The sequence below is a fragment of the Nomascus leucogenys genome, unplaced genomic scaffold (assembly GCF_006542625.1).
Source record: "Nomascus leucogenys isolate Asia unplaced genomic scaffold, Asia_NLE_v1 Super-Scaffold_285, whole genome shotgun sequence".
Lineage (NCBI taxonomy): Eukaryota > Metazoa > Chordata > Mammalia > Primates > Hylobatidae > Nomascus > Nomascus leucogenys.
Genome location: NW_022095770.1, coordinates 342,918 through 362,080, shown reverse-complemented (window position 1 = coordinate 362,080; position 19,163 = coordinate 342,918). Strand labels below are relative to the sequence as shown.

At 47.2% G+C, this 19,163-nt stretch overlaps 1 protein-coding gene across 1 annotated transcript; it reads left to right on the top strand.

Moving 5' to 3' along the window:
• The first annotated feature begins 4,726 nt into the window (after window positions 1-4,726).
• G6PC (glucose-6-phosphatase catalytic subunit) lies at window positions 4,727-17,557 on the top strand. Its single transcript, XM_003279491.3, has 5 exons — window positions 4,727-5,035; window positions 7,805-7,914; window positions 12,006-12,111; window positions 13,805-13,920; window positions 15,102-17,557. The coding sequence occupies exons 1-5, from the start codon at window positions 4,800-4,802 to the stop codon at window positions 15,611-15,613; spliced, it is 1,080 nt and encodes a 359-aa protein (XP_003279539.1). The 5' UTR covers window positions 4,727-4,799; the 3' UTR covers window positions 15,614-17,557.
• The last annotated feature ends 1,606 nt before the right edge of the window (window positions 17,558-19,163 follow it).

The window sequence follows — 19,163 nt, the reverse complement described above, 5'->3', positions numbered from 1 at the left end:
TCGAACTCTTGACCTCGGGTGATCCACCCACCTCAGCCTCCCAAAATGCCTGGATTACAGGCGTGAGCCACTGCACCTGGCCAATTTTTGTATTTTTTGTAGAGATGAGGTTTCACCATGTTGGCTAGGCTGGTCTCAAACTCCTGAACTCAAGTGATCCACCAACCTCAGCCTCTCAAAGTGCTGGATTTACAGGTGTGAGCCATCGCACCAGGCTGTGACTATTTTAAATAAAAAACCCTTGAGAGGTTTTTTTCAACCTTGGGAGCCTGGAAGAGATTTTTTTCCCCTATCTTTCGCCTATAAAGATAGGACTGGCTGGGCGTGGTGGCTCATGCTTGTAATCCCAGCACTTTGGGAGGCCGAGGCAGGTGGATCACCTGAGGTCAGGAGTTTGAGACCAGCCTGGCCCAACATGGCAAAACCCCATCTCTACTAAAAATACAAAAATTAGCCGGGCCTGGTGGCACATGCCTGTAATCCCAGCTACTTGGGGGGCTGAGGCACAAGAATCGATGGATCCCGGGAAGCAGAGGTTGCAGTGAGCCGAGATCATTGCATTGCACTCCAGCCTGGGCAACAAGAGTGATACTCCGTCTCAAAAAAAAAAAAAAAATAGGACTGACACGAAAGAACAATTGTTCTTCTTCTCCTTCCTTTATCCCATTATCCATTACAGAAAAGAAGACCAAAAATGTAACCATAAAAAAGTCTCAACAGACCCTTTTTCAAAATAATGACTGTCTCTGAGGACCATTTAAAATCCGGGGAGAACTATTTACAAGTTAATTTCTGTTCCTCGATCCAATCATTCTCCCTCTGCCCTTCAACAGAATTCCTCTTCTCCCCCTTTCCATAACCTGTTTTTAACAGGATCCAAGCCACCCATTCTTTCTGTAACCTCAAGATGGTGGATGAGCTTCCATACCTCACTGGGAAGTTGGATCTTCATTCTTAAGCCTCCCATATATACATGTTAAATACATTTGTATTCCTTTTCTCCTATTAATTAATCTGCCTTATGTCAGTGACTTTTCAGCGAACTTGTAGCTAGTCACTCACATAAGGATCCTCCAGTTTACATAGTTTTGTAAATGTCAGGCCACCCTGTCCCACTAGACCACCAAGGTCCTGGAGGACAGCTGGGATTTAACTTTTTTTTTTTTTTCTTTTTTTGAGACAGTCTTGCTCTGTCACTGAGGCTAGAGTGTAGTGTCAGGATCTCTGCTCACTGCAACCTCTGCCTCCCGGGTTTAAGTGATTCTCCTACTTCAGCCTCTCGAGTAGCTGGGACTACAGGTGCCCCTCATCATACCCGGCTAATTTTTGTATTTTTAGTAGAGACAGGGTTTTGCTATATTGGCCAGGCTGGTCTCAAACTCCTGACCTCAGGTAATCCACCCTCCTCGGCCTCCCAAAGTGCTGGGATTACAGGTGTGAGCCACCACGCCCAGCCTGGCTTTTAACTTTTAATTCCTCAGAGAGCCAGGCATGGTGCTTTGCTCAGGAAATGTTGGTTGAATTAAACCGGAGCACTTCCTGAAAAGGGAAAATAACAAAGAGTTAGAAGGAGATGACGGGAACCCCTCTCTGGAGATAGTTCTTTAAATGAGTGGATTCTGCAGGGCACTGTTGCTCATACCTATAATCCCAGCATTTTGGGAGGCCAAGGCAGGAGGATCACCTGATGCTGAGAGTTTGAGACCAGTCTGGGCAACATAGAGAGACCCCCATCTCCACAAAAAATAAAAAATTAGCTGAGTTTGGTGGTGTGCGCCTGTAGTCCCAGCTACCCAGAGGCTGAGGCAAAAGGATCCCTTAAGCCCAGGAGATGGAGGCTGCAGTGAGCTGTGATGGTGCCACCACACTCCAGCCTGGGCAACAGAGTGAGACCCTGTCTCAAATAAACAGATGAGTGGATTCTCAGCAAAACTTCTAGCCACTCACCTCATATATCCACAAGACCTTTGAGAATCCACAGTGTCTCGATGCAGTCAGCTTTCTAACAAGCTGAGGCCTCACCTGTTTTCCCACAGATAAAAACATGCTGGAGGAAGCAGAAAGGGGCTGGCAGGTGGAAAGATGAGGACTAGCTCATCGTCTCATGACTATGAGGTTGCTCTGATCCAGAGGGTCCCCCTGCCTGGTGGCCAACCGCCAGGAAGACTCCCACTGTCCCTGGATGCCCAGAGTGGGATGTCAGCTCCATCACCTATCAACTCCTTATCCGTAGGGGAATTCTTCCTAAGGCTTCTCAGAAAACAGGGCCCTCCCCATATGCTGACCACATGATAGAACCCCTCCCGACTCAGAGACCCTGGCTGCTGGCTGCCCTGCCATGACCCAGACGGTGGCCTTTGTATGTTTTTTTAGACTCACCTTGACTCACCTCAGACCATAGAAGCTCTCATCCCAGAGGTCACTGCAATAGTTACTTCACAACGGAGGCTTATCTGGGTAGAGGGAGGCTCCCTACCTGTGGCTCAGCAGCCCTGACGGTGCAGATCACATATACCCCACGCCCCAGCACTGCCTGCCACGCATGGGCTTACTTTGCACCCACCTATAGTCACCACCACATTACCTGCTCTCCAAGGTTAGGCGTGGCAAGAGAAGGTTGCTTGGATCAGCAGAAACCATACGGTCAAGGGCAATTGGAGTCAGCATGGGCTGGGTGGGAGCCCTTGGTGGGGTGGGGAGGAGACTCCAGGTTATACCTCGTGGAGGATGTTTTAATCATTTCCAGCATGGAATGCTGTCAACCTTTGCCACAGATTCATTAGCTCCGAGTTTCTTTTTTCTGTCCCCAGCTACCCCTTACATGTCAATATGGACTTAACGATGGGAAATTCAGGCAAGTTTTTAAACATTTTATTCCCCCTGGCTCTTATCCTCAAAAATGCATGAATTTGGAGGCAGTGGCTCATGCCTGTAATCCCAACGCTTTGAGAGGTTGAGGCGGGAGGATCGCTTGAAGCCAGGAATTTGAGACCAGCCTGGGCAGCATAGTGAGACCCCGTTTCTACAAAAACAAATAAATAAATAATAAATAATAGTGATATGAAGAATGATTAAATAGCTCTATTTTTTAAAATGCATGAATTCGTTACCTGATTCCTTCCCTGGTTCCTTTCACAGTCCTCCGTGACCCAAGTGTGAGGGTTTTGGTCTCTCTACTATTTGTAGGCTGATATATAGTATACACACACACACATACATACATACACAGTGTATCTTGAGCTTTCTTTTGTATATCTACACACATATATATAAGAAAGTTCAAGATACAGAAGCTCTTTTTCAAAAATAACTGAAAGTTTCAGACTCTTTAAGTCTCCAGTTACCAATTTGCTGGTATTCTTATTTGGAACCATACATTCATCATATTGTTGCACAGTAAGACTATACATTCATTCTTTTGCTTAAACGTACGAGTTAAAACCCTTGGCCAGGCATGGTGGTTCACACCTGTAATCCCAGAGCTTTGGGAGGCCAAGACTGGCAGATCGCTTGAGCTCAGGAATTCAAGACCAGCCTGGGCAACATGGAAAAACCCCATCTCTACAAAAGATAGAAAGATTAGGCGGGCATGGTGGCATGTGTCTGTGGTCCCAGCTACTCAGGAGGCTGAGGTGGGAGGATCACATGAGCCCAGGAGGTTGAGGCTACAGTGAGCCGTGATTATGCCACTGCACTCCAGCCTGGGAGACAGAGTGAGACCTTGTTTCAAAAAAAAGAGAGAGAAAATTTAAAAAAGAAAACAACACCAAGGGCTGTAACTTTAAGGTCATTAAATGAATTAATCACTGCATTCAAAAACAATTACTTTCTGGCCCTAAGAGATATGAGGCCAATACCAGGAAGGGGGTTGATCTCCCAAACCAGAGGCAGACCCTAGACTCTAATACAGTTAAGGAAAGACCAGCAAGATGACAGTCCCTGATACAATAGAAGTTACTACATTTTATTTGTTGTTTTTCTTTTGTTTTGTTTTTTTTAGAGACTGGGGTCTTGCTTGATTGCCCAGGCTGGGGTGCAGTGGTGGGACAATAGCTCACTGCAGCCTGCAACTCCTGAGCTCAAGCAATCCTCCTGCCTCAGCCTCCTGAATAGCTGGGACTGCAAGGGTACACACCACCACATACACCAAAACAATTTTTTAAATTTTTGTGTAGAAATGAGGGTCTTGCTTTGTTGCCCAGGCTGGTCTCCAACTCCTGGCTTCAAGGGATCCTCCCACCTCAGCCTCCCAAATTGCTGGGATTACAGGTGTGAGCCACCACAACCAGCCAGAACTTTACTAATTTTAAAATTAAGAACTTAAAACTTGAGTAGCTAGAGCACCAAGATTTTTCTTTGTCCCCAAATAAGTGCAGTTGCAGGCATAGAAAATCTGACGTCTTTGCAAGAATCATCGTGGAGGTAGACTCTGTCCTGTGTCTCTGGCCTGGTTTCGGGGACCAGGAGGGCAGCCCCTTGCACTGCCAAGAAGCATGCCAAAGTTAATCATTGGCCCTGCTGAGTACATGGCCGATCAGGCTGTTTTTGTGTGCATGTTTTTCTATTTTACGTAAATCACCCTGAACACGTTTGCATCAACCTACTGGTGATGCACTTTTGATCAATACATTTTAGACAAACGTGGTTTTTGAGTCCAAAGATCAGGGCTGGGTTGACCTGAATACTGGATACAGGGCATATAAAACAGGGGCAAGGCACAGACTGATAGCAGAGCAATCACCACCAAGCCTGGAATAACTGCAAGGGCTCTGCTGACGTCTTCCTGAGGTGTCAAGGAAATGAGGATGGAGGAAGGAATGAATGTTCTCCATGACTTTGGGATCCAGTCAACACATTACCTCCAGGTGAATTACCAAGACTCCCAGGACTGGTTCATCTTGGTGTCCGTGATCGCAGACCTCAGGAATGCCTTCTATGTCCTCTTCCCCATCTGGTTCCATCTTCAGGAAGCTGTGGGCATTAAACTCCTCTGGGTAGCTGTGATTGGAGACTGGCTCAACCTCGTCTTTAAGTGGTAAGAACCATATAGAGAGGAGATCGGCAAGAAAAGAGGCTGGCATTGGCTCTGGAAATGTCTGTCCATCAGAAGTTGCTTTCCCCCAGGCTATTCAGGAAGCCACGGGCTACTCATGCTCCCAACCCCTCTTTCTGACATTGGATCATCTACAAAAGGGGGAAGACAGAAAAAATCCTACCAGTGAGTTGAAAATACAGGAAAGCCTATTTCATATGGGTTAAAGGGTAGGACAGTTGAATTTCGTGAAAAGTCTGAGTTATATAGGCTTTGAGCAAAGAGTTTTATTAGTATGAAGCAGAAGAGGTAACATAAAGAAAGATGTATGGGGCCAGGCGTGGTGGCTCACACCTGTAATCCCAGCACGCTGGGAGGCCGAGGTGGGCGAATCACTCCCGGGCGAACTCAGGAGTTCAAGACCAGCCTGGGCAACATGGCAAAACTCCATCTCTACAAAAACATTACGAAAATTAGCTGGGCGTGTTGGCGCTGTAGTCCCAGCTACTCAGGAGGCTGAAGTGAGAGGCGGAGGAGGTTGCAGTGAGTCGAGATCATGCCACTGCACTCCAACCTAGGCAACAGAGTAAGACCCTGTCTCAAAAAAAAAAAAAAAAAAAAGATAGATGATGTATGCTGTATGAAAAAAGGAAACACACAGATGATTCAACAGCCTGTTTTGTGGGGTAATGAAAAGTCACCCTGGGAAGTGGGCTCCAGCCCTCGTTCTGCCACCCACCAACTACATGTCCTTGGCAAGTCATATCAATGATCTCAGTTTCTGTTTGATAATCTACAAATAGGTTATCTCTGGCAGCTTAATAATAATCGGGGTTAACATTTATTAAACAGTGTGTGCCAGTCCATGTGCTATGTGCTTTTCTGTGAGGTAGTTACTGCTATTGACAGAAATAGTAGATGCAGAGACCAAGGTGCTGAGTTTAATGATTAGGCCAACAAGGTTAGTACATGCCGAGCCAGGATGGAAGCCCAGGCAGGCAGGTTGGCTTCCGCGGCAATGCTCTTATGAACTATGTTACACCCAGTGATGATAAACTGACTCTCTGGGGGGCAGGGGGAAAGCCCTGAGTTTAGCATTTGCCAGTTTCTATCACGTAAACATTCCCATTCTGGCCACTTTCTTTCTTTTGTTTGTTTGTTTGAGACAGAGTCTCGCACTGTCACCTGGCTGGAGTGCAATGGTGAGAGCTCAGCTCACTGCAACCTCTGCCTCTCCGGTTCAAGTGATTCTCCTGCCTCAGCCTCCCAAGTAGCTGGGATTACAGGCGCCCGCCACCACGCCCGGCTAATTTTTTAGTAGAGACGGGGTTTCACTATGTTGACCAGGCTGGTCTCGAACTCCTGACCTCATGATCTGCCTGCCTTGGCCTCCCTAAGTGCTAGGATTACAGGCGTGAGCCACTACACCCAGCCGCATGATTCTAAAGAATAAAAAGATGAAGTATTATTCCAAACATCTGATCTCCACTGAAGAACCATGCAATCTCTCTGGGTTGATAGAGGCCAGAGTTAGTAGCTCTCCCTGATTTCGGTGAGAAATCACTATTCCACCATCACAGGGGATAAAAGGCATCCTGACTGGCAGTTGACACCTATTTCCACAGTGAAAGATATATCTAGTACCTTTAAAGGGGAAGTGGTTTGTCTGAGATACTCTGTTTCAAACCAGAGAGGATACAGAACAAGCATCTGAAGCTATATACATCCTTACAGAGAGCAATTCTGATGGAAATGCAGGCCCTGTTTCCTGGGGGGGCTCGTCCTAGGGGCTGGAGTGCATTCTCTGATGTCAGAGGAAGTGCAGATTCCCTGAGGCCTGAAGAAAGAAGAGGGAACCCATGGTATATGCAAGTCCAAGTTTCAAGCTGTAGTTCCATATGCATTCTTCCAGGACAAATACTTCTTGGGGTTAAAAAAAAAAAAAAAAGTCACACAGCTGCCATTACATGGATTTCAGGATTTTTTTTTTTTTTTTTTTTTTTTTGAGATGGAGTCTCTCTCTGTCACCCAGCCTGTAGTGCAGTGGCATAATCTCGGCTCACCGCAACCTCCGCCTCCCAGGTTCAAGCGATTCTCTTGCCTTAGCCTCCCGACTAGCTGGGATTACAGTCACGTGCCACCACATCTGGCTAATTCTTTATATTTTTTGGTAGAAACCGTGTTTCACCATGTTGGCCAGGCTGGTCTCAAACTCCTGACCTCATGTGATCCGCCTGCCTCGGCCTCCCAAAGTGCTGAGATTACAGGTATGAGCCACCGCACCTGCCTGGAGTTCAGAATCTTGGGGTTCATTATTTGTGTTTAAATAGATCATACAGTCAGGCACGGGGGGGGGCAACATGGTGAAACCCCGTCTCTACTAAAAATACAAAAACTAGCTGGATGTGGCGGCACACACCTGTAGTCCTAGCTATTCAGGAGGCTGAGGTGGGAGGAGCCCAGGAGGTAGAGGTTGCAATGAGCCGAGATTGCACCACTGCACTCCAGGCTGGATTACTGAACCAGATCCTGTCTCAAAAAAAAAATTTAAAAAAAAAGATAATACATTCAAACAGTTCAAAATGCAAAAGTTACATATTTAAGGATGTGCCATGAACAATCTCCCTCTCACACTCCTCTCCAGCCACCCAGTTTTCCCTTCTAGAGGCAACATGTGAAATCCTTCTCAAGCTACACTCTTCTTGAAGGTGTAGGCTTTGGGCAAAAGCATTCCATTCAGTAACGCCAGAAACTTGTTCTGTTTTTCCATAGGATTCTCTTTGGACAGCGTCCTTACTGGTGGGTTTTGGACACCGACTACTACAGCAACACTTCCGTGCCCCTGATAAAGCAGTTCCCTGTCACCTGTGAGACTGGACCAGGTAAGTGTACCAGCCCCTGCAGAGACAGAAGCTGGGTGGACCTCGTTCATCTGTTATGGATGAAACTGACCTTGAGGGGACTTGAGGATAGCCATTCCTTTGTACTTTTGTCATGCTCTTCGATTGGCACAAATTAATTCACTTCTGCAATGCTTTCCTGAATAGCACAGTAGTATTGGAAATCTGCCGGTTACAGAACCTGGATGGAGTCCAGAGAGGCACGGGCACCCATGGGCAAAGGGCTCGTGAGAGTCACCGCCCTGCAGCACTGTGTCCTGAGAAAGGAGGGGGCAGAAGCCTGAGCTCCTAGGGGTCCTTCCCAATGGCCTGGCCCACTGGATGCGCCCTCCTGAGCTGACCGTCCAATCCCTCACTGTGCCTACGTCTTATTAGTTATAGCCAGATGGGTACTGTCTTTTTTTTTTTTTTTTTTTTTTGAGACGGAGTCTTTCTCTGTCCCCCAGGCTGGAGTGCAGTGGCGCGATCTCGGCTCACCGCAACCTCCACCTCCTGGGTTCACGCCATTCTCCTGCCTCAGCCTCCCGAGTAGCTGGGACTACAGGCGCCCACCACCACCAGCCGGCTAATTTTTTGTATTTTTAGTAGAGACGGGGTTTCACCGTGTTAGCCAGGATGGTCTCGATCTCCTGACCTCGTGATCCGCCCACCTCGGCCTCCCAAAGTGCTGGGATTACAGGCGTGAGCCACCGCGCCCGGCCCAGATGGGTACTGTCAAAACAAATGAGAGATTTCATTTTCAGCATCTAATAGGAAGCCCCCTCCCTCACCCTAAGTCTCAGCTGCCCTCTAAGACTAGTACCCTCTAAGGTACTAGCATCCCTTCCTCAGAGACCCTTTCCCTGACCCCAAAACTAGGGAAGGTCCCTTAGTTATTCGCTCTCACAGACCACTCATTCACCTCAGAGCATATTCACTCATTCAGCTGTTCTTACCAAGCACCTACTGGGAGCTATACACTGTTCTATGTGCTAGGGATACCTCTGTCAGTGAACAACACAGACACAAAGATCCCTGCCCTTGTAGAGCTGAAATCTGAATAGAGGAGGTGAAATATACAAAAATTATAATAAATAAGTAAACTAGGCCAGTCGTGGTGGCTCATGCCTGTAATCCCAGCACTTTGGGAGGCCAAGGTAGGTAGATCACCTGAGGTCAGGAGTTCAAGACCAGGCTGGCCAACATTGCGAAATCCTGTCTCTACTAAAAATGCAAAAATTGTTCGGGCGTGATGGCACACGCCTGTAGTCTCAGCTACCCGGGAGGCTGAGGCAGGAGAATCGCTTGAACCTGGGAGGCAGAGGTTGCAGTGAACCGAGATCGGGCCACTGCACTCCAGCCTGAGTGACAGAACGAGACTCTGTCTCAAAAAAAAAAAAAGTAAACTATTAATATGTAGGATAGGCCAGGCACGGTGGCTCACACCTGTAATCCCAGCACTTTGGGAGGCTGAGGTGGGTGGATCACCTGACGTGAGGAGTTCAAGACCAGCCTGGCCAACATGGCAAAACCCTGTCTCTACTAAAAACACAAAAATTAGCTGGGTGTCCTGGTGCATGCCTGTAATCTGAACTACTCAGGAGGCTAAGGCAGGAGAATCACTTGAACCTGGGAGGCGGTGAGCCGAGATCGCACTGTTGCACTCCAGCCTGGGCGACAAAATGAGACACCATCTGAAAAAAAATATATATATATATATATATATATCTATATATATATACACACACATATATAATCTTAGAAAATGATTGTTTATAGGCAAAAAAAAAAAAAAAAAAAAAAAAACAAGAAGAAAGAGAAGGAAAGAAGGACCAAACATCTTTGGTAGAAATATGCTTGCTTTCATCATAACAGCTTGTTATCAAGGATGAATTTCTCCCTGAAATTAATGGAGGCACAGACTGGAAAGTTTAAAGGGGCTTTAAGAGGTTATTTGATTTAGTCCTCTGTCTTTACAGAAGCAAATTATTATCTCTGCTCCTTAGGTAGAGTAGCTAAGGTTCAGAAAGTAGGCCAGGTGCAGTGGTTCACGCCTGTAATCTTAGCACTTTGGGAGGCTGAGGCAGGTGGATCACCTGAAGTCAGGAGTTCGAGACCAGCCTGGCCAACATGGTGAAACCTCGTCACTAATAAAAAACATACAAAAATTTAGCCGGGCATGGTGGCGGGCACCTGTAATCCCAGCTACCCAGGAGGCTGCGGCAGGAGAATCACTTCAACCCGGGAGGCAGAGGTTACAGTGAGCTGAAATCGCGCCACTGCACTCCAGCCTTGGCGACAGAGAAAGATTCTGTCTCAAAAAAAAAAAAAAAAAAAAAAAAAAGAAAGTTTAAATGAATTACCCAATTAGTTAGTGTTAGAGGGAAGAAGGGAGGGAGGAAGGAAGGGAGAAAGAAAGGGAAGGAGGGAGGGAGGGAAGAAAGCCTTTATTTATCTATGGGGTTCCCTGGAAAGCAGGCTGAAATGGAGATTCACGTGCAGGAGTTTAGATCCTCTGGGGAGCTATACTTGTAGAAGGGAAGGAACAGGAACAGGGCAGGAGAGGTCCGGTTGTGATTCTGCCTCATCCAACTCCACAGCGAGCTCTGAAGCTGGGGATGGCTCCTCAGACTTGGCCCAAGTTGGGACAAGGGAATCAGACCCCGGGGAGAGCGTAACCTTGATCAAGGCGACTCTCTTTAGCCCAGGGCAATGCCCGGAGAAGGCTGAGAGCAGACAGCCATCTACCATCACACTCTCAACAGCTGCGAAATAAGTCCTGCAGATCAGGAGGGAGGTCTGGGCGGCACATCTCGGGACCCTCTGTCTCTCAGGGTAGAGGAATTAAGAATGGGATGGGGGCCGGGCGCGGTGGCTCACGCTTGTAATCCCAGCACTTTGGGAGGCCGAGGCGGGCGGATCACGAGGTCAGGAGATCGAGACCACGGTGAAACCCCGTCTCTACTAAAAGTACAAAAAATTAGCCGGGCGTGGTGGCGGGTGCCTGTAGTCCCAGCTACTCGGAGAGGCTGAGGCAGGAGAATGGCGTGAACCCGGGAGGCGGAGCTTGCAGTGAGCCGAGATCGCGCCACTGCACTCCAGCCTGGGCAACAGAGCGAGACTCCGTCTCAAAAAAAAAAAAAAAAAAGAATGGGATGGGAACCAGACCGGGCATGGTGGCTCACACCTATAATCCCAACACTTTGGGAGGCCAAGGGTGGGAGGATTGCTTGAGCCCAAGAGTTCAAAACCAGCCTGGGCAAAAACAAACAAACAAACAAACAAAACACATTTAAAAAATTTGCTGGGTGTGGTGGTGTGCACCTGTGGTCCCAGCTACTCAGGGGGCTGAGGCGGGAGGATTGCCTGAGTCCAGGAGGTCGAGGCTGCAGTGAGCTATGATCATGGCACTGCACTGCAGCCTAGGAGACAGAGCAAGACCCTGTCTCTAAAACAAACAAACAAACAAACAAACAAAAAAACGGAATCGGTTGCAGGCAGGGTTAAGTAGCGTGGTCAGAGTAGGACTCACCGAGAATATGAGATCTGAGTCAAGTCTTCAAGGATGTGAGGGAGTAAGTTTCTGGCAGAAGAGCTTTGAAGGGCTGTCTGGCCAGACAAGATTGCAATGCAAAAGCCCTGAGGTGGGAACGTGTTTGGTGTGTTTAAAGGAAAGCAATGAGGCCAGTGTAGCCAGAACAGAGTGTGCAAGGAGAGAAGGAACAGAAGATGTGGAGGTCAGATCAGTTTGTAATTGTACGCCCAGTATGCTGATTCTTTGTGTAATCTCCAGACTGTATTCAACTGCAAGAGCAGGGCCCCCTTCTGGCTTTGCTCACCATTGTACTCCCAGAGCCTTGCACAATGCTTGGTGCATAGGAGAAAGAAATTTGTTAAATAAATGAGTTATGGATAACGAATGGATGGTAAGATGGGTGGATGGATGGGGGGTGAACGGATGGATGGGGGGTGAATGGATGGATGAATGGGTAGATGGGTGGATAGGGGGATGGCTGGGTGGCTGGGTAGATGATACGCTGTCTCCCAGATGAGGACCTTTTCCCTTTTACTCCATTCTCTTTCCTGCCCTTTAGGGAGCCCCTCTGGCCATGCCATGGGTACAGCAGGTGTATACTACGTGATGGTCACGTCTACTCTTTCCATCTTTCGGGGCAAGAAAAAGCCGACCTACAGATTTCGGTAAGAACTCACCACTGGGGTGTAGGTGGTGGAGGGCAGGAGGCGGCTCTCTCTGTAGCTGACACACCACGTGTTCTTCCTCACATCCCCCTAGCCCACTCCCACACCTGGGAGGCACTGATTAAGAGTTGTGGCCATTTGGATAGGGGTAAACCTCGGAGTCAGAGAATGTTTGGGCTGAAAGGGATCCAGTAGTGCAATCCCTTGTTTTACACATAAAGAAACAAGGCCCAACACCATGAAGGGACTTATAAAAATCAGGTAGTGAAGCAGCAGCAGGGCTTAAATAAAAATCCATGTCTGTAGCAACCATAGAGTCGCCCATCCAGGTTAAAATAAGCAGAGAAACAGAAGACATTCCTACTACAGAGAATTCTGGGTGTGCAGCCACAGTGCAAATCCTTTTTATTTTTATTTTTGAAACGGAGTCTTGCTCTGTCATCCAGGCTGAAGTGCAGTGGCGCTATCATGTCTCGCTGCAACCTCTGCCTCCCAGGCTCAAGCGATCCTCCCACCTCAGCCATCTGAGTAGCTGGGACCACAGGTCACACACCACACCCAGCTAATTTCTCGTCTCTTTTTGTAGAGACAGGGTTCTGCTATGTTGCCCAGGCTCAGGCTGTTCTTGATCTCAAGCAATCGGCTTGCCTCAGCCTCCTAAAATACTGGGATTATAGGCGTAAGCCACCGTGCCAGCCCATGCAAATCCTTAATTATCAAACAGATAAAATAGGGAAGTTAAAATTCATATACACAAGGGTTAACCACTTGCCACAGGCATTTTTTTTTTTTTCGAGATGGAGTCTCGCTCTGTTGCCCAGGCTGGAGTGCAGTGGCGCGATCTCACCTCACTGCAACCTCTACCTCGTGGGTTCAAGCTACTCTTCTGTTTCAGCCTACCGAGTAGCTGGGACTACAGGCACGTGCCACCACACCCGGCTAATTTTTGTATTTTTAGTAGAGATGGGGTTTCACCATATTGGCCAGGCTGGTCTTGAACTCCTGACCTAGTGATCCACCCGCCTCAGCCTCCCAAAGTGCTGGGATTACAGGCGTGAGCCACTGTGCCTGGCCTTTTTTTTTTCTTTTCTTTTTTTTTTTTTTTTTTGAGACGGAGTTTCGCTCTTGTTGCCCAGGCTAGAGTGCAGTGGCGCAATCTCGGCTCACTGCAACCTCCACCTCCTGGGTTCAAGCAATTCTCCTGCCTCAGCCTCTCAAATAGCTGGGATTACAGGTGTGAGCCACCCCACCTGGCTAATTTTGTATTTTTTTTTTTTTTAGTAGAGATGGGGTTTCACCTGTTGATCAGGCTGGTCTCAAACTCCTGACCTCAAGTGATCTACCCACCTCGGCCTCCCAAAGTGCTGGGGTTACAAGTGTGAGCCACCGTGCCCAGTCAATTTTGATTTTTTTTAAAGAGACAGGGGTCTTGCTATGTTGCCCAGACTGATCTTGAACTCCTGACCTCAAGTGATCCTCTCACCTTGGCCTCCCAAAGTATTGGGATTACAGGTCTGAGCCACTGCACCCAGCCCCCAACAGGCATCTTTGGGCTTTTGAGTACCGGCTTTAATTTACAAAAATTCCACTGCGAGCACCTGAGTTTGCCAGGCTCTAACATTTCTGCAGGGGCTGTTTTCTTTGCTGAAGGATCTGCACCTGTGTTCTGTTATGGTTGCCTCTTCCGTTGCAGGTGCTTGAATGTCATTTTGTGGTTGGGATTCTGGGCTGTGCAGCTGAATGTCTGTCTGTCACGAATCTACCTTGCTGCTCATTTTCCTCATCAAGTTGTTGCCGGAGTCCTGTCAGGTATGGGCTGATCTGACTCCCTTCTTCTTCCCCCCAACCCCATTCCATTTCTCCCCCTAATCAGGACAAAATCCCAGCATTCCAGCCACATCCTGTGTGTAATCAGTACTGTTAGCATTTCTGTGGGTTGAAAGTCAAGAATGAGCAATCTGAAATGATTAATTTCTATAGGAGTGCCCAGATCTATAGAATGAATTGTGTAGAAGTCACCATCCATCAAATTAACTCACCAAATTGAATTAACTTGAAATCTCAGAGCTTTTTACAATCTTTATTTCTTACTGATCTTCAACAGGCCCTAATTTACTTTTCAGGAAATCTGCCAAATTTAACAAATTAACACGATGTCCTAGGAAAGCTCTCCATTTAAATACATTCATTTGCAAACCTAATAGATAACTGCAGTTGATCTCTTTTATAGGTTCAGGGTTTTGAATATGTGTTTTCTTAGATCCACTTAACAAGGGTAAGACAAGATTTAGGTTAAGCATAAGAAAGATTTTGTGGGAGGCACTGGAATATAAGACCTTAACAAAACTGTGGAATTTCTCCCCTGGAGATTTGTAAGAACAGAACATAGCAGCATTCAAAGAAGAATGCTGAGAACAAGGGAGATAATGGTTTCATGGTAATCACAAAAGTAACACAGCATTTAGTACTGGGTTCCATGTTTGAGGAAGAACCTGGAAGCCATATCACATGAAAAACCTGGGAATGTTTAGGTTAGAGAGAATAACTGTGTTCAAATGTGTGACAGAGGGACTAGATTGATCACTTACTAACTCCTGCAGAAAGAACTGAGAAAAATAGACAGTATTAGAGGGGGACCAGTTTCACACAGACAAGGAAGAACTATTCAGCAATCGATTCCATTCGAAGATAAAATGGACTGTTCTAGTGGGGGTGAGCGCCCTACCTCTGAGGGTAGGAGGACCTCCTGGTAGGAAATTTTCATACGGTGGGAGATTGTACGTGGTATGACACCTCCATCTGAAAGAGCCTATGTTGAGGGCATGCTGGAGTCACACATGGGAATAAGCCAGGCGACCCTCCAATCTGCCATCTGTGATTTAATTCCACAGTCGCAGAACGGATGGCATGTCACCCACTGCTCCAAACCCACCTCTAGCAAAGGTCCCAAATCCTTCCTATCTCTCACAGTCATTCTTTCTTCCACTCAGGCATTGCTGTTGCAGAAACTTTCAGCCACATCCACAGCATCTATAATGCCAGCCTCAAGAAATATTTTCTCATTACCTTCTTCCTGTTCAGCTTCGCCATCGGATTTTATCTGCTGCTCAAGGGACTGGGTGTAGACCTCCTGTGGACTCTGGAGAAAGCCCAGAGGTGGTGCGAGCGGCCAGAATGGGTCCACATTGACACCACACCCTTTGCCAGCCTCCTCAAGAACGTGGGCACCCTCTTTGGCCTGGGGCTGGCTCTCAACTCCAGCATGTACAGGGAGAGCTGCAAGGGGAAACTCAGCAAGTGGCTCCCATTCCGCCTCAGCTCTATTGTAGCCTCCCTCATCCTCCTGCACCTCTTTGACACCTTGAAACCCCCGTCCCAAGTCGAGCTGGTCTTCTACGTCTTGTCCTTCTGCAAGAGCGCGGTAGTGCCCCTGGCATCTGTCAGCATCATCCCCTACTGCCTCGCCCAGGTCCTGGGCCAGCCGCACAAGAAATCGTTGTAAGAGATGTGGAGTCTTCGGTATTTAAAGTCAACAACCATGCCAGGGATCGAGGAGGACTAGTATTTGAAGCAATGGGCACTAGTATTTGGAGCAAGTGACATGCCATCCATTCTGCCATTGTGAAATTAAATCACAGATAGCAGATTGGAGGGTCGCCTGGCTTATTCCCATGTGTGACTCCAGCCTGCCCTCAGCATAGACTCTTTCAGATGGAGGTGCCATATCACGTACACCCTCCCACCATATGCAAGTTTCCCACCGGGAGGTCCTCCTCTCTCTACTTGAATACTCTCACAAGTAGGGAGCTCACTCCCACTGGAACAGCCCATTTTATCTTTGAATGGTCTTCTGCCAGCCCATTTTGAGGCCAGAGGTGCTGTCAGCTCAGGTGGTCCTCTTTTACCATCCTAATCATATTGGGTGATGTTTTTGAAAAGCTACTGAAGCTATTGAGAAAGACCTGAGCTAGAAGTTGGGTTGTTCTGGATTTTGCCCTGAAGACTTACTTGTTCTTCTGTCAGATATACAAAAGCAAGACTTCCAGGTAGGGTCAGCTCACAAGCCCAGGCTGGAGATCCTAACTGAGAATTTTCTACCTGTGTTCATCCTTACCAAGAAAAGGAGAAAGGAGCTCTGAATCTGATAGGAAAAGAAGGCTGCGTAAGGAGGAGTTTTTAGTGTGTGGCGTATCATGCAAGTGCTATGCCAAGCCATGTCTAAATGACTTTAATTATATAATAATGCACTCTCAGTAATGGGGGACCAGCTTAAGTATAATTAATAGGTGGTTAGTGGGGTAATTCTGCTTCTAGTATTTTTTTACTGTGCATACATGGTCATTGTATTTCCTTGGATTTCTGAATGGCTGCAGTGACCCAGATATTGCACTAGGTCAAACATTCAGGTATAGCTGACATCTCCTCTATCACATTACATCATCCTCCTTATAAGCCCAGCTCTGCTTTTTCCAGATTTTTCCACTGGCTCCACAGCCACCCCACTGGATCTTCAGATGGCTAGACGGCGACTCTGGTGGTGCTTTTGTATGTTTCAATTAGGCTCTGAAATCTTGGGCAAAATGACAAGGGGAGGGCCAGGATTCCTCTGTCAGGTCACTCCAGTGTTACTTTTAATTCCCAGAGGGTAAATATGACTCCTTTCTCTATCCCAAGCCAACCAAGAGCACATTCTCAAAGGAAAAGTCAACACCTTCTCTCTTTTTTTTTTTTTTTTTTGAGACAGGGTCTCACTATGTTGCCCAGGCTGCTCTTGAATTCCTGGGCTCAAGTGATAGCCTCCCACCATACCGCAGCCTCCTGTGTAGCTGGGACTACAGGTGCAAGCCACTATGTCCAGCTAGCCAACTCCTCCTTGCTTGTTTTTTTTCTCTTTTCTTTTTTTAAGATGGCGCACCTATCACCCAGGCTGGAGTGCAGTGGCAGGATCTTGGCTCACTGCAACCTCTTCCTCCTGGTTCAAGCGATTCTCATGTCTCAGCCTTCTCAGGAGCTAGGACTACCAGCGTGCACCACCATGCCAGGCTAATTTTTATATTTTTAGAAGAGATGGGATTTCATCATGTTGGCCAGGCTGGTCTCAAACTCCTGACCTCAAGTGATCCACCTGCCTCGGCCTCCCAAGGTGCTAGGATTACAGGCATGAGCCACCGTGCCAGGCCCTCCTTGCCTGTTTTTCAATCTCAGCTGATACGCAGAGTATTTCTGCCCCCCCACACACACACACACAAAAGCTGAAGCCTATTTATTTGAAAGTCCTTGTTTTTGCTACTAATTATATAGTATACCATACATTATCATTCAAAACAACCATCCTGCTCATAACATCTTTGAAAAGAAAAATATATATGTGCAGTATTTTATTAAAGCAACATTTTATTTAAGAATGAAGTCTTGCTAATTACTATATTTTAGATGCAATGTGATCTGAAGTTTCTAATTCTGGCCCAACTAAATTTCTAGCTCTGTTTCCCTAAACAAATAATTTGGTTTCTCTGTGCCTGCATTTTCCCATTGGAGAAGAAAAGTGCTCTATCTTGAGTTGACCAAGAGCCCCATTAGGGATAGGAAGACTTAACAGCATCCACAAGGGCACAGGCAGAGTTGAGCACATAAACGGAGGCCCAGAATCAGCATAGAAACAGAAAGATTCAGAGTTGGCCAAGAATGAACATTGGCTACCAGACCACAAGTCAGCATGAGTTGCTCTATGGCATCAAACTGCAACTTGAGAGTAGACGGGCAGGGTCACTATCAAATTAAACAATCAGGGCACACAAGTTGCAGTAACACAACAAGACTAGGCAGCTCTGGAATCCAGTAACTCAGTGTCAGCAAGATTTTGGGTTATAGTTCAAGAAAGTCTAAACAGAGCCAGTCACAGCACTAAGGAATGTTCAAGGGAGCTATTGCAGGTTTCTCTGCTAAGAGATTTATTTCATCCTGGGTGCAGGGTTTGACCTCCAAAGGCCTCAAATCATCACCGTATCCCTGGATTTCCTCAGGGTGAGATCCGCTATTTCACACCAGATCTCTGGAGTCTGTATATTCAGGGACGATTGCATTCTCCTACTGGATGTGAGCTCTCAAAGGGTGTTGTGGGAACTAGGCCCCTAACAGAATCAAATGGTCTCATCCAGGGAGAAAGAAAATAGTCTTTTTTTTGTTTTTTAATAGAGATGGGGGTCTCACTATGTTGCCCAGGCTGGTCTTGAACTCCAGGGTTCAAGTGATCCTCCTGCCTCAGCCTCCCAAAGTGCTGGGATTACAGTGTGAGCCACTGCGCTTGGCCAGAAATGTTTTTTTTTTTTTTGAGACGGAGTCTGGCTGTTGCCCAGGCTGGAGTGCAGTGGCGCGATCTCGGCTCACTGCAGGCTCCGCCCGCCGGGGTTCACGCCATTCTCCTGCCTCAGCCTCCCGAGTAGCTGGGACTACAGGCGCCCGCCACCTCGCCCAGCTAATTTTTTGTATTTTTAGTAGAAACGGAGTTTCACCATGTTAGCCAGGATGGTCTCGATCTCCTGACCTCGTGATCCGCCCGCCTCGGCCTCCCAAAGTGCTGAGATTACAGACATGAGCCACCGCGCCCGGCCTCAGAAATGGTTTTGATCTGTCTGAACTGGACCCTACTGCTTAGGCATAGCCCCATCCTTGATAATCTATTTGCTCCCAAGGACCAAGTCCAAGATCCTTACAAGAAAGGTCTGCCAGAAAGTAAATACTGCCCCCACTCCCTGAGGTTTATGAGGTTGATAAGGAAACATAACAGATAAAGTTTATTGAGTGCTAACTTTATGCCAGATTCTGTTCCATGTACTTTATTTATACAATTAACTCACTTAGTTCTCCCAACATCTCTATGAGTTGGCTACTGTCATTTATCCTTATATTACAAATAGGTCCGGAGGGGTTAGTCATCTTGTCCAGAATGGTGGAACCAGGTTAAGGATCAGGCAGTCTGGACTGGGCATGGTGGCTCACATCTGTAATCCCAGCACTTTGGGAGGCTGAGGTGGCAGATCGCCTGAGCTCAG

Bases quoted from the DNA above. Each gene is read 5' to 3' on its own strand.
- G6PC (XM_003279491.3), top strand. From the start codon at position 4,800: ATGAGGATGGAGGAAGGAATGAATGTTCTCCATGACTTTGGGATCCAG. The intron at 12,112-13,804 runs GTAAGAACTCAC...CTTCCGTTGCAG, and splicing joins AAGCCGACCTACAGATTTCG to GTGCTTGAATGTCATTTTGT. The intron at 13,921-15,101 runs GTATGGGCTGAT...TCTTCCACTCAG, and splicing joins TGTTGCCGGAGTCCTGTCAG to GCATTGCTGTTGCAGAAACT.